General features: G+C 63.5%; 1 protein-coding gene across 2 annotated transcripts in view; it reads right to left on the reverse strand.

Annotated features, from left to right (window-relative positions):
* Positions 1-356: 356 nt before the first annotated feature.
* Positions 357-14,111, reverse strand: part of CLPB (caseinolytic mitochondrial matrix peptidase chaperone subunit B) — a 79,447-nt gene continuing 65,692 nt past the window's right edge. For both annotated transcript variants that reach the window (XM_044418585.1, XM_044418586.1), the window contains exons 9-16: positions 13,670-13,725; positions 12,351-12,395; positions 11,280-11,441; positions 6,703-6,859; positions 4,576-4,649; positions 3,883-4,002; positions 1,822-1,926; positions 357-1,118 (exon numbers count right to left, since the gene is read on the reverse strand). In XM_044418585.1, coding sequence (XP_044274520.1) covers positions 870-1,118; positions 1,822-1,926; positions 3,883-4,002; positions 4,576-4,649; positions 6,703-6,859; positions 11,280-11,441; positions 12,351-12,395; positions 13,670-13,725 — 968 coding nt within the window. In that variant the 3' untranslated portion in view covers positions 357-869. The remainder of the gene's footprint in view (positions 1,119-1,821; positions 1,927-3,882; positions 4,003-4,575; positions 4,650-6,702; positions 6,860-11,279; positions 11,442-12,350; positions 12,396-13,669; positions 13,726-14,111) is intronic.

Genomic DNA, 14,111 nt, shown 5'->3' on the forward strand with positions numbered 1-14,111 from the left:
TCCAGCGTCCGTCTGGGGGCAGGAGAGCAGCCCGCGCCCGCCCCCGCCCCCAGCGCACCGGCGGCAAGGTGCCCCTGCCCGTCCTCCAGCCCTGCCAGGATCGCTCTTGCCTGATGATGTTTGAGGCTACCAAAGGGCCGTGCGAGTCGGGCTGAGGTGCTGCCGCCGGCACGAGCGGCACCCGAGGACGCGTCTGAGGGCGCCATCCAACGGAATCTGAGTTCTCCCACGCAGACCCACTCCAAGGAACGGCGCTCCTGCCGCCCTTGCGCTGCTTTCCCCACAGAAGTGCCTCGCTGATTTTCTGAAGGACGGTAGCCTAACTGCGCGAGAGTCACAGAAAGGGAGAGAGATCCTTTGATGTTCACCTTTCATTTATTGCAATAAATTAAGATCTGGATGGTGCCTGTGCGGCTGCAAAGAGCACCCCACTCTTTCATCACCCGATACATTGCTGAGAAAAGTGCCCGGGAAAGCCCCCCCGCCCCCCGGGCGACAGGTTCACATGGGTCCCACCCAACCTGCACCATCCGTTCTGGAGCCTGGGAAAGGTGAGCACAGCGCTCTGGACAACAGGAGCAAGCTCGTGCCGTCCTCCCCCCGAGAAGGAAACCGACCCGACCCACTCCCCACCGACTGAGCAAGCAGAGACCGCCAGTCCTTCTTCTGCAGGGTCATCCCGGCCCAACTGCGCTGCGCTGGCGAGCCCCAAGGAGCCCCCACCTCCAGAACCACCGGGCCTCCTCACACCATCACCTGCACGCGGCTTGTCCAGGTCTCACGACTGCTTTATTACTGGCCACCCGTCTGGAGACCCTGCCAGGGGCACGTGCCGGTGGCAGGCAGCCCACGGCAGCCCGCCCCGATGCCTACAAGGGACAGGACATCTCCTCGGGGGCCAGGGGGGCCTGGATGTCCAGCTTCCGGCTTCTGCTGTCCTCGACGATCTCCAGCCTCAGGGTTGGTCCTTTCTTGTGGCCCTCCTTGGCCGAGGCGCCGTCCTTCGCCTTCAGGAGCTGCTTGTCCGAGTCGTCCACCACAATCCGCAACGTGCAGCCGCGCGGCAGGAGGTCCTGCTCATAGGCAGCAGCCAGCTGGTTGACAACCCGGCGTTCGACCTGGGGGGCAGAGGTGAGACCACCGACCGCCCTGCTGCATGAGCTGCGGAGGCCGTGAGGGGCGCTGGAGGCAGGCAGCCCCCCTGCAGCTCTCACGGAAGCGCCCAGCAGGCCCGGGCCGTGTGTCAACAGCTCCGGGGAAGCGCTCTGGCAAAGCGCAGCCCTCACCGGGCGCTCCTCTCTGGCACAATGAGAAACCAGGTCTAGGCCAGGATCAGGTGTTAGGGCAGAGAAGGGGGAGCCCATCCAAACGTCCCAGGCCAGCTGCATCCTGTTTATACACTGCTGGAACTGGCTTTGGCCAGAGGATGCAAGGTGCGATCCTATGCATCGTTAGGCAGAAGAGGGCAGGGCATGCTGGGAACTGCCTAAGGCTGCACAGGGTCGTGCCCTTAATAGAGACCTGGTCCTCCTGCGACCGTCTCGGATACCTGCGTGAGAGGCAGCCTCGTAAGCACGCACAGAGGGCAAGGAGGGAGGCCTTGGCACTGCCCGCCGGCAGCCGGCCTTCGCTCTCCGGATTCCACCCGCAGGCGATCAGAGCGACCGGGAGACATCCACGGCTGGCGGCAGCTTTAGGGGAACTTTGGTGGGGTGCCCCGTTCCGCTCCCTGTTTAATGCGGCGTCCCCGCAGGCTCCCGCCTCCCAGGAGGGGAGGGGAGGGGAGGGGAGGGGAGGGTGGGCGGCTGCCCCGCCACTCACCTCGTGCTTGATGGAGCGGGCCCCGTAGTGCAGGTTGTAGCCGTCGGCCAGCACGTCCATGACCTCCCGGTCCCACACCAGCGTGATGTTGTGCCTCGCCTTGGCCTGCAGGGGGAGGAAGAGGCAGCCCGTTGGAGCCGCGCAGGAGGCGCATCCGGCCCAGCGAACTCTTGGGAGGAGGAGGGCAGAGCAGCGCAGCTCCTTCCCTGGGAAAAGGCGCCCACAGAGGCGTGGGGGCTGCGAGGGGACGCGGTCCCATGGCCCAGCTGGCCCGTCGCAATCCTTTTGGGGGCGCATTACTTGTACCATGTTATGCAGAGTGAACCTCTCCTGCCCACACACCTTGGAAACAGCGGGACTTACACCTATCTAAAGAATGGGGAAGGTCTGAGGGTGTGAAGCCAGGAAGGAAAAGGTTTTCATGCAGTCTTAGAATGGCAGAGTTAGAAGGGGCCAAGAAGGCCGTCAGTGCAGGACACCAAGTCACAGCATCCTGCTCAGTGGCTGTCCAGTCCAGAGGCTTTCTGAACGTCACCAGTGAAGGAGAGTCCCCCCCCCCCACCTCCCCAGTAACTGGTTTCATTGCCTTAGTGCTTGGACAGTGAGGAAATTCTTCCCCGTGTCCAGCCTAAATCTGGTCTCTTTGAACTCGAGTCCGTTGTTCAGTGTCCGGCACTCTGGAAGGGACGAGAGGAGTCCTTGCCCTTCCTCTCCGGCAGCCTTGCAGGGGCTTGCAGGGGGCTCTCCTACCCGCCCCCCCAGCCTTCTCTTCCGGGGGCTGAGCATGCCCAGTTCTCTCCGTCTTTCACAGGGCTTCGCCTCCAGGCCCTGAGCCATCCCCGCCGCCCTCCTCTGCACCCTTCCGGCTTTCCTGCGTCCTTCCAGAACTAGGAGCCCAGAAGTGGACACGGGACTCCAGCCGAGGCCTGCCTAGGGCTGAGCAGCGGGGGACTGGCCCTTCACGTGCTTCGGAGGGGATGCTGCTTCTATAAATGCAGCCCCACATAGCGTTTGCCCTTTTGGCAGCGGCATCCACCGCTGGCGTCCACCACAGTGCCAAGCTGCTTCTCCCTTGCAGCGCTGCTGAGCCAAGCACTCCCCATCCGGCGACGACGGCTTTCGTTCCTCGCTCCTGAGCAGCGGCTGTGGCGTTGGCCCCTGCCGGATGCCATCCCGGCGCTCTCCGCCAGCGCTCCCACCTCTCGGGATTTCCAGCCCTGTGTTCCCAGCACAGGCCTCGCCGGGGAGCGCTGGGCGAGTGTTCCCTCAGCAAGGTTTGCATGCGTTTTTCACAGCGGCACCCGGAGGGGCCCAAAATCAAGTCAGAGTGTCGGCCCGTCCGGCTCGGGATGGCAGACGCCAGGCATCCCCGCCGGTGCCCTGCAGGCGTGCAGGACTGCACCCCTGCGACATGCAGCCCGCGTGGACGGAGCCACGCTCCAGCCCCCGGGGTTGCGGGCGGGTCTCGCCCAGCCCTACCTGCAGGTTCTGCTGGGGGCCGAGTCAAGGTCCAGTATGCCGCACAGGGGCTCTGTCAGGGAGCGGGAGCACCACCTCTGGGACACAGGGATGAGCGACGGGCAAGGGCGGTACAGGTCAGGAAACAGGCAAGGCGCAGAACCCCCACCCTCCAAAGGCTGGCCATGTCTACAGGCGGCCACTGGGCAGGTTCAAACAAGCCTCTGCGACCGTGAGAAGCAAATGCTCGCTTTGCTTTGTTTTACTCTTAAAGGGTACAAGTTTCAGGATTGAACCAAATTCATTGCAAAGATACATGAAAGATGAACTGGCCTTAACCTTCATTAGCAAGACAGAAAGGTGTTTATGTGCTCTTCTCAAAGACTCTAATTTTCCTGATTCAATTTCCTTGCCTTTTTTACTTTTCAATTATATGTCTGTATTCGAACACCGGCTTTTCAGTGTTACCCTTGTATTTTTTATTTTCAGGAGCTGACTTCTGAATGTTTTAACAGTAGTAGCACTAACAATCAGTAGTAGTGTTTAGCAGCGACACTGACAAAGCAAGCACTGAGTCCAGGCGGTGGCAGCCCCTGTTCTTACCCTCTTAGCCCAGAAGCTCAGCTCCTTGTTGACAAGCTGGATGAGCTCCGAGTGACAGAAGGGCAGGAAATAGACGATTTCATTGATGCGGCCGAGGAACTCGTCCCTTCGAAAGTGAGCCTGCGGAAGGGAGAGAGGAGAGGCGGTGGGCTGGACTGCACGGCAGAAGAACGGGGGCTCTGCACAGCCTCGCGCCGGGAGGCCACTCCTCTTCGCGGGGCAGAAACTCGGCCTGGGACGTGTGCAGGTGCGCTTGCTGGAAGACGGGGGCTAGCGAGGTTCACGCCACAGATTTAGAGCGGGCTCTTCATGAAGCTCAGAGCCCTTTGCTGGGGCTCACGGACACGCCTGGAGCTCCAACCGTGACGTGGCACGAGGCCTCCCCCGTCTGCAGCGGCGCGTGGCTGCACAGGTCTGCCGGCCTGAGGGACAGCTGGCCACGCCAGGCACAGGGCCCCGGTCCTTCCAGACCACTGGGGAGGTGCACACCCCCCTTGTCCCGGAGGCTGGCTTGGGGCAAACTCGTGACACCCTCCTGCCCAGGTAAAACGGGTGCCCCACAGCCCTTTAGTCAATGGAAGCCTCCTCTACCGCGGAAGGGGACGGAAAGCAAACATCAAAGCATCAGGAAGCTCCTGCTTCGGGAGCCGGGCAGCCCGGGGTGGGGTCAACGGTAAACAGCACCATCTGTACCTTTAAGATGGGGCGAATAACGTTCTCCTTGAACTGCTTGGAGATGGTTATCTTGTCTGTCATCTGGACATCGTCTGGAAGGCAAGGCAGGGCGGGCGGCTCCATGTGAGTGGTTGCAGGGAGGGCCCGAAACAAGACCCTCCCCTGCCCTGCAGCAACTTCACAGGGACCCCCCGTTTCCACTTTCCTTCTGCGTATGCCCCCCCCGCCCCCCCTCCTTGCGGAGGCACAGCTCAGCGGAAGGGGGGGACACCTGCTTTCGCATGCAGCCCCGCATAAAGCATCTCGCTGGCAGAGCCAGGAAGCCCTCTGCTTCCGACCCCAGACAGCCGCTGCCGGTCCAGGGCAGGCAGTACGGAGCAGGGGGACCCTGAACAGGCGGGTCCGTGCCTTCGCGAATCAGTAATGGAGTCAGAGGGAGAGCCGAACGTCGGGAAGCTGCGCCTGAGCCAGGCTGGACGTGGGCCCTGGCAAAAGCTGCCTGCGGGCAGGAGCCCTGAAGCAGAGGCGGCGCTCGGCCTGGGCCCTGCCGCACGTGGGCCCGCGACTCCCTCCGGGCGCGCCAGGCGGCAGCCACCCGCCCTCCAGAGCCGCGGCTGGGCTCGGCAAAGCTCCCTCTGCCCGGCGGGTGCCGTGGCCCGTCTCCACAAAGGGAGTGCAATGGAGGGAGGGAGAGCGACTGGCCCCCTGCCCTGGCCGAGCAGGCTTCTGGGGGGCTGCTGGCGCAGAGTTCGCCATGCCCCAGTCTAGCTGACTTTTGCGTCTTCCGTCAACCTTAACAGACACCAGAAAGGAGGAGGGATGGCGGGCTGGCCTGCCCATCGCTGCGAAGCATCTCAGGCGCTCTCACGCGGGCCCCGCCAGGCGGTCTCCGCCCCGAGAGGGGGCCAGTCTCGGCCCCGGCAGCCCAAGCGCGACTACCCCACGTGCTGCACGGGGCAGCTTCGCCCAGCCTGGCGCTCCCCACATCCGCCGGACGGCGCTTCCGCACGTACGCCGGGCAGCAGGCTGGGAGCGGCAGCCCCGGGCACCCAGTCGAGTCGCGGCAGGCGCAGCCGCCCCCCATTCAGAGGGGCTTCCTGCCGTGGGGTGGCGGGCGCAACAAGGGGCGGGTGTGGACCGGGAATGGCGAGAGAGCAGGGAGGGAGGCCCGGTGGACACTCCAGGCCCCGGGCGCTCCCCGCAGGGGTGCCTGCCTCAGGCCCTCAGGCGCCCCACCTTCCACGTGCCCCTTCTGCGGATCTTCTGCACGACCTGGAAGCCTAAACTACGTCCGCTGCCTTTTGCTGGCCAGAGGCGGCGGTCCGGAGGACCCTGCAGCCCCCCAGTCTGAGGACACGTGGCGAGGCCCCCACGGGCCGGCCCCCACTCCGCTTCCCGGCCCCCCCTGCGCGCCTCGTGGGCCGCAAAGGCCGCTGCAGAGCCTTGCCACGTCTGCCTTGGGCGAAGGGCGCTTTCTCGAGGGCCGGCCTCTCTCAGACCCAGGAGCCGGGCGCCCCTCCCCGACGGCCCGGCCAGAGGAACGGCGCGGCTCCCTGGGCCCTCGGCTTATGCTCCCAGCCACGGCCCCACTGGGCAGCCCCTCCCCAGAGGCTCCCTGGCGCTTCTCTCCGCCCTGCGCCGAGGGCGCGGCCCGACTCCCCGGGAGCGCCGCTCTGGCGCACGCCGACCCCTGCCCATCTGCTGCCCCAGCGCTCCTCCGGCGTGCAGGCGGCTGGCCTCGCTGCGCCGCAGCCGGCTTGCCAGGCAGACCGCTGCGGCCGGGGCAGCGCTGCCGCCGCGGTGCCCTGGGGCCCCAGGCCTGCCGTTCAACGGGCGGCTACTTGGGAGGGACGGCCCCACTCTCGCCCCCAGCTGCAGGGGCCCACCGGGGGGGACGGCCTGCCCAGGAGCCTGGGCAGAGGATGGCTCTGGAGAGGAGGGTGGCTGGCAAGGCCGGAGGGAGGCTCCCGGCCTCTGACCAGAGAGGGTCTCCTGCGGCTCCTGTGGATCCGCTACGAAGGCAAGAGCACGCCAGGCACAGGCGGAGGAAGCCAACGCCCCCCAGCGTCTCGGGCAGCAACTCCCACGGCGGGTGGGGGGACCTGCAGCCAGCACACCTGGGGCGCGCGCAGGGGGAAGCAGTACCCAGCTTTTCGGCGATCCTCTTCCGGCTCAGCTCCGCGGTCTCCTGCCTCAGCTGCAAGGCGTGCTGGGCAATCTCATCGCTGGCCACGTTGGAGGTCATGATGAAGATGGCGTCCTTGCAGTCTATGGTCTTGCCCTTCCCGTCCGTCAGTCGGCCCTTCGAGGACAAAAGGCGGCAGCTGGGCATGGGGAGGCGGTGGCCAGCCCTGGGCGGAGGCGAGCGTCTGAGCGCCGTCCTGAGGGGGGCCTCGCTGGATCAGGCGCTGGGTCCCCCGGTCCAGCGTTCTGCTCGCAGTGGCAAACCAGCCCGCACAGGAGGACCCCAGGGGTAGCACGGCCCCCCCCAAGATGTTCGCAGAGGAGGAGGCCGGGGGAAGGGGAAACCCACGAGGGTTTGGCCAGAAAGGAAGGCCCGTGAGCAGGGTCTCTGCTCTGCCGGTGCCACCTTGTGAATTGCGCTGGGACCCCTGCATGGAACTTCCACTCTGCTTTGACGTCTTCTCCTCGGAGAGGTGCCCAGGCCCCCCATGGGAGAAAAGCGTCACGCTGAACTCAGCCTCTTTGCTCCGAGGAGAAATCTAGACCTGAGATCCTGGGACGAACCCAGGCCACGCGGCGCGGATGCAAACCCCTCGCTGCGCAACGCCAGGGGCTGCTGCGAGGAGTCCCTGTCGCTCTGCCCCGCGGTGCCGCTTGCCTCGCGAGGTCCCTGACACCAGCGGCACGTAAATTACAGCCAGGTGGGCACTGAAAGGCCCGTGCGGCGCCCAGGTGAAACGACGGCCGCTCACGGGAAAACCAAGCTGCCCTGGGCTGCGGCAGGCGTTTCCCTGCCCCAGGGAGCCCCTCGTTCTGCCGGTCCAGAGGAGGCTGGCACTCTGCAGAAGGGGCTCGCTGGCCCTGCAGCCCGCCGTGCCGTGAGCTGCTCCAGCCGTGAGGCTTGGCTCTGTGCACCCACACGGGCCACCTGTGCGCGCAGGGGAGCAGGTGCAGCTCGCCACTGATTCCATGGAATGAAGACGCACGCGACTCGGGCGAGCGACGGCCGAGGAAACCGGGCGGCCCATGTGCAGCAGGCGGGCATCTTCCGTGCTACGTGGCGGCTGCCGACAGGGGCGGCTTCGTCACTTACCTGCTAACCTGGGCAAACAGACATCAGGGCTAATTCAATGCTAACTAATTTGTGCATCGGCACCAATGCTAATTAGCACAAACGGAACAAAAAACCTGTAAAAAAATTGTTTCTGTCAGTGGGTGGACAACAGAAGAAAAGGCACCCGGACACCTGGGAAACACTGAAAAAACGCTTTAAGCCGAAACGGTGCGATCCCCGTGGATGAGCTCACTTTACTCCGACTCTCCTGGCCCCTGGACCCCGAATGGACGCGGCCCAAGTGCTCTCTGGCTTTTGAGCAACTTGCGGAGAGGGAGCCGGGGCCCGAAGGAGGAGTGAGGACAGCGACAGCTGGGGGCAGAACTGCGGCACTTCAGGGGGGGGGGGGGGGGGGGGGCCCTCAGGCAGAGACCCTGAGGAGCTGCTGCTGATCGGAGGGAAGAGGCCAGGGCAGGTGGCCCCTGGATGGACTCCGGGGCGGTGAACACCCCGTTTTTAAATAAAAACTGGGATTACCGGGATTCTGAATAGGCCCGAGGATGTGTCCCTGGGAAGATTCTGCACCATCAGGCAAAACCATGCGCGTGCCAGTCCCGGCCAGGGGTTTTCAAGCAGCGCTGCAGTGTGTGCAGGCGCTTCAGGGGCGGGACAAGACCACCCTCGACTGTATCGACTGTTCTGCTCTGCTGGCGGGAGGAGAGTCAGAGGAGGATGGCGAGGAGCCTGGGAGATGCTGGGAGGGGAACAGTGGGAGACAATCTGGAAGGCAGGTCCCATGAAAGGTGGCCCAAAGGCCTGTACCTGCTTATCCAAGGAAGGAAAGATCTGGAAAGATCTCCTCTCTGAAGGCCCGCAGTCTTCAAAGATTTGGAAGGCGGGTGATGAGCACAGGAAGAGCTGCACTGGGTCGGACCGGAGGCCCCGCCAGTCCTAAGAGCCTGGGGGCTGCTCTAGAAGAGCCCGTGCCACCGGCCTGCCTGGCCCATCACAGACTGGCAGCCCCTCTCCAGAACCCTCTAAGGCCGAGGGCCGCCTCCTACGGACAGAGTCTCTGGACAGAGGCCCAGTGGCTGCGGAAGGACTGCAGGGCCGTCCCACCTGGGAGCCCCGTGCTCTGACGGGCCCAAGCAGGAGACGCTGCTGACTTCCTCCTTGCTTGCCTGATGCTCGGAAGCACCTACTGGGCAGACCATTCTTTGGGACAGGATGCAGGACTGGATCCGGCGGGGCCTGCGAGCTGCAAGCCTACTTCGGGATGGTCTTTGCAGGGAGAGGTCACGAGCCGCCTGTCAAGGGCGCTGCAGCAGGCCCAGGGCGTGCGAGTCGCTCCCCTTCTGCCCAGGCCCTTCTGGCGTGGACTCAGAGTTGCCTGGTGTTCGGGGAGAGTCTCTGTCTCCTCACGGACGCAGGGGAAGCTGGTCGAATGGGCTGGCAGTGAAACTGCCGCGAGCTATAAAGAGCCATCGCCGGCACAAGGGGGCCGTTCCAGCGGCTCACCGAGACCTGAGACCGCAACCTCCTCCCATTCTGCACCGCACACACCGGCTGCAGGGGAGCGACAGGCACGCAGAGCGGCGCAGGAGGGCCACCACCACGAGGCCACGTGCTTGGCTCCCCTCCTCCCCAGGAGCACACGGCCAAGAGCCTTTCAGAAGCACCGATTCTGGGGGCAGGGCGGGCGCAGGGAATGCCCCCCCCCGCCCAAAATGCTGCCAGGAGCAGCCGGGCCCAGCAGAATGACACGCTTGCGTCGGGTGCCTGGGATTAACATTTCAGTTATTGCTCTGTCAGGCAGGCAGTTCAGGAATTGATTTCACATTTAGTTGCTGCCACTGTGATCTATGCAAGAAAATACCAGTGTTATTAATCCTTGGGAAAAAAACACCCTCCCCTCCCAGGAACAACCGAGCCAGGAGGAAGAAGCACCTCCGGTCTCAGGCAGGAGGGCCGCCCTGCAGGCTGCGCATGTGCGGCTTTGACGGTGCTCCCGTGTCCGCCCTCCAGGCCTCGCCTCGCCGGTGGAGAGCGCCCACTCTTCCCACCCGGTTCAGAGCCACCTCTCTGCTCTGTTCCAGTCCCTCAGATGGCAGGGATGCCTCTCTCTGCTCCCCCGGCATGCAGGTGGGTGCAAGCCCCCGACACCTCCGGGCGGGCTGCGCATACAGTGCCCCCCGGCACTGAAACAAGCGTGCAACCCTGCCCAGAGACGCCTGGCTACCCTCTCAGCCACACGTCCTGCCGCATTGCGTCGCCGGGTCCTTCGCTTCAGGGACGGGAGCAAGAGTGAGGGAGCCAGGAGCCCCAGGACAGCAGTGTGTCGTGTAAGAGCCGGAGGCTGCAGGACCCCGTCACAGGGGGGGCGCGCCCTCTATGCCCCCGATCCAGGGGGCAAGCATTGCTTCAGGGAGGCACTGGGGTGTGCAGAGGCAAAAGCAAAAGGGATGGCACTGAAACCTCCCAAAAATGCGGAGCTATTTTAGCTTACAGCTCTTACTCTGCCAGCCACTGAGCCTCAGGAGAGGCATTTCAACCCGGAGGGCAGCACAGAAGCCAGGAAACCGCCCCTCTATTGCTGATCGCAGCGGCTCCCCTCAGAGGAGCAGAGCTGGAGCTCAGCAGGGCCCAGCACTCAGCTCAGGCCTCAGAGCGAGTCTTATCTCCTGCCTTCATGGCCGACAGAAAGCAAAGATGCAACCTAAAAAACGGCCTAATTCAGTTCAACCCAAGAATCTTGCACAGAACTCGGTCTGTTTCAAACTGCAGCGCACATGGGCGCACTGGGGAAACACCTTTACCCGCTCGACCACAGGAGCAGCCCGGAGGCAGAAACGACTCCCAGGCACACCCAGCTGCTTTCAACGCACCGCCTTGTCATCCGCAACGTGGAATCACGGAAGGTGCAGTAGGGGGTTACCCCTGGCGGGTACAGGTGAGTGGCGTTCAGCGTGCTGAGGGAGGGTGCACAGGGGCCCATGTTTCCCAGAGCGCTCACCTGACGCGCTCCACACAGACATGCCGTGCGCTTGGCAGGGGTGCGGGGAGAAGCGCAGGCAGGCCAAGGCTGGCAGGCCAAGGCTCCCCCTGCCATCGAGGCCCCGGTGCAAGGGGGGCCCTCTCTGGACTTGCAGCGCGAGGCAGGGAGGCCCCCCTCCAAACGCCGGGGACTGCGGAGGTGCTGGGGACAACGCGAGGGCGCGAGGGTTTAGGACCGGGCCGGAAGCCTGATCCCTCTGCCTCTTCCACCTGATGCAGGGGCGAGCGGGCCGTCGGAGGCAGCGAGAAAGAAAGGGCGCATGGCTGAATCGTGCATGCTGGGATGGGCGCATGCTGGAATCTCATGCAGCAGCACTGGCTAATCTGGGGCTGGCACCGCAGAGCGCCAGTTCGAGTAAAACTCTGAGGTGACCACAGGGACCTGTGGGGGGTGGGCAGGGTGCAGGGGTGCTTAAAGAGCCGATCTTACCTCATCAAACAGCTGCAGCATGATGGTGAGGACATCTGGGTGGGCCTTGTCCACTTCATCAAAGAGGACCACCGCGTTCGGGCACTGTTTCAGCTTCTTTGTGAGTTGCCCGCCTTCCTCATGGCCGACGTAGCCTGGTGGGGAGCCAATAAACTTGGCAACCTGGAAGAGGGCAGCAAAAATCACACCAAAATGTGCATGGCGGGGGGGGGGGTTAAAGCAGCTCTGCCTGCACAAGGGGCTGGATCTGATTTCAGTTCAGGGGCTCCGCCAGTCCTTTTGTGACAAGGACAAGAAAGAGCCAATGTCCCTGACGGTCTGCATTGAGAAGTGGGGGAATCCATGGCTGAGATGGAGTAAATCTGGCCCATTTGCCCATGGATGCTGATGCTGGACAAAATATTCAGGCTACATCTTAAAGAACATGCGAGGATTTCTGTTTGTTCATGTCGGGCAATCTGGAGGCATAGAAGGGAGCACCTGGGTAAGAGGGACAGGTGAGTCAGGTGCCTGAGGCCCAGGAAGACTGCCTGCCCCTGGAATGGACTCTTGTGCTTCCTCTCTTTAAAAAGCCATGTACTTAGTTCCTCTATCAGGCATCTGCTTTCTGACTTCCTCCCTCTTTTAATCTGGGAACGACTGACGGCAAAAGAAGAAGGGGGTGGCAGAGGATGAGGTGGCCGGATGGGGTCACTGGTGCAGTGGGTGTGGGCTTGGGTGGATTCTGGAGGATGGCGGAGGACAGGGGGGCCTGGAGGAATGCTGTCCATGGGGTCGCGATGGGCCGGGCACGACTGTGACCAAACAACAAATCTTTTAATAGCAGGGGAAATGGTATAAAAATGCTTCTGCCTGGTGATGGGCAGTAAATTCCAAAGAGTTTGGGGCCGCCATGGAAAAAGGTCCACCCCAGATCCCAGCTGAGCCGGCCTCCGAGCAGGAGGGCACAGGGAACGGCCCCCCTTCTGACCCGAGAGGGCTGTGAGGAGCGCACCGGGACACGCTTCTGGACCTGCAGGGTGTGCATGTTGCAGGGCGAAACGGAAGTACAGAATACGCCGTCTTACTAACCTCATGCCGTTCCTGAAACTCGGACATGTCCAGCCGTATGAAACCCTGCAGGAACACGAAGAAACGAGGGGGATTCATTTGGCGGTTTGGGAAAAGTTGAGAACTGGCACAGAAGCGAGAACTGCCCTCATCCGCTAATTGCTGCTGGAGCTGTGCTCTCCCCACCGTCCTTCTCCAATAACTTCCTTCACATGCAGTGACCCCCACTCTGCTGCATTAATTAATTAAATAGCCACCAAATTGATTGGACACTAATAAACCGCTTGTCCTGTGCATGCCAATGAATGAGGGCAGCCTGCTTGTCCTTGGCAGCTGCGAGTGGGATGGGGAGCTGCTGGCCACCTTAGCGAGGGAGGGCGAGAGCCACAATCGAACGGGGACCCGCAGGGCTCCAGCGCCGGCGATGCTTCACCGCCAGAGACGCCACGACGGCGGCCACGGCACTGGCGGCGTGTCCGGAGTGGCTTCGGTCGCGGGGACCGGTCCCCCTGCGCGTGGAAAGTGCAGGCACGCCCCTCCCAGCCGGACTCCAGTGTGGTTCCAGACCCTACCAGAGGAACGTGCGCGCCCTCAAATGCGCCCTCATGCTTCCAGGGGGGTGGGGGCGGCTTCTCCCGCAGCGGTCCTGGGCCTCGGACGCCCCGCTCCTGCCAGCCCTCCCGGCAGCCGCAAGTGGGTCAACCGCCCACTCCTTCCAAGAAAGCCGCCCTCGAGCGCGTGGGCCCTGCAGCTGGGAGCCCCTCGTGTCTCGCGTGGAGGATCCCGGCCAAGAGCAGAGGGTGAAGGGGGTGCGCGAGCGGCTGCCGCAAGCGGGACGGCGACCGGGAGGCACCCCGAGCACCCTCCTGCCCAGGACTTCCCAGCTGCCCTGTCCCCCCCGTCCCACCTGTTCCCCTGCGCTGCCAGCTGGCAGGGTCCCCACACTTATGGCCCGGCCGCTCTGTCCATCAGTCCGATCCCCAGCGCTCAGGACTCACACGCTGCCTGGCCACGAGCGCATCGGCGGCTTTCCCCGTGCCTGAGCTCGGGCAAAGGGGAGCCAGTCTCCGCCAGGCGGCGTCTCAGGACCAGGAGCCGGCGGTATCAAACACCCCGGGCGGCTTTCTTAAGGTGCCTTCCAGATGTTTCGGGCTACCACTCTGCAACTACAACTCCCAGCCACCACGGTCCCTCGGCTGTCGGGTGGAATAGAAGGTAACACATGAAATTAAATGAAAAATGCAATGGAGACCAGCCCTGAGGCTCCTGGGACCCTTTCCCTTCCAGGAAAGCGCGCCTGGGAAAGCAAGGTAGCTCCGCTACAACTGAATGGGTCTTACCTTCTTGACATCTTTGTGCAGATACTTGGCAGTCTGTTTGGCCAGCTCAGTTTTACCTGTCCAGAGAGAAACAGGAGGTGTTAATGGAGGAGATGCTCTGACCGGCGCGGCTGCCAGAGGTGCCACAGCTTGGGCCTCTGCAGTGCTGCCGCTTCCACGCTGCCCTCCAGCCAATCCGCGACGACCCAGCCATGAGGGGGACGGCCGCACGGGACTGCCCTCCACTGGATGTAACCCAGGTTCAAGAGGATCGCTGCCCGCGTGGGGAGGAGCCACTGCAGCGTGTAGCGCGCCAGCCGGGAGACGACTGGCACTCCGGCGATCCGGGCGCTAGTCCCCCCTCCGCCATGGAACTCGCTGGGTGGCTTCGGGCCAGTCCCTGCCACGCAGTGCAGCCTGCCTCACAGGGCTGTTGTTGTGGGATAAGACTGAGAGGAGGAAA

This window comes from Varanus komodoensis, unplaced genomic scaffold (genome assembly GCF_004798865.1).
Source record: "Varanus komodoensis strain SLA01 unplaced genomic scaffold, ASM479886v1 scaffold91, whole genome shotgun sequence".
Classification (NCBI taxonomy): Eukaryota; Metazoa; Chordata; class Lepidosauria; order Squamata; family Varanidae; genus Varanus; species Varanus komodoensis.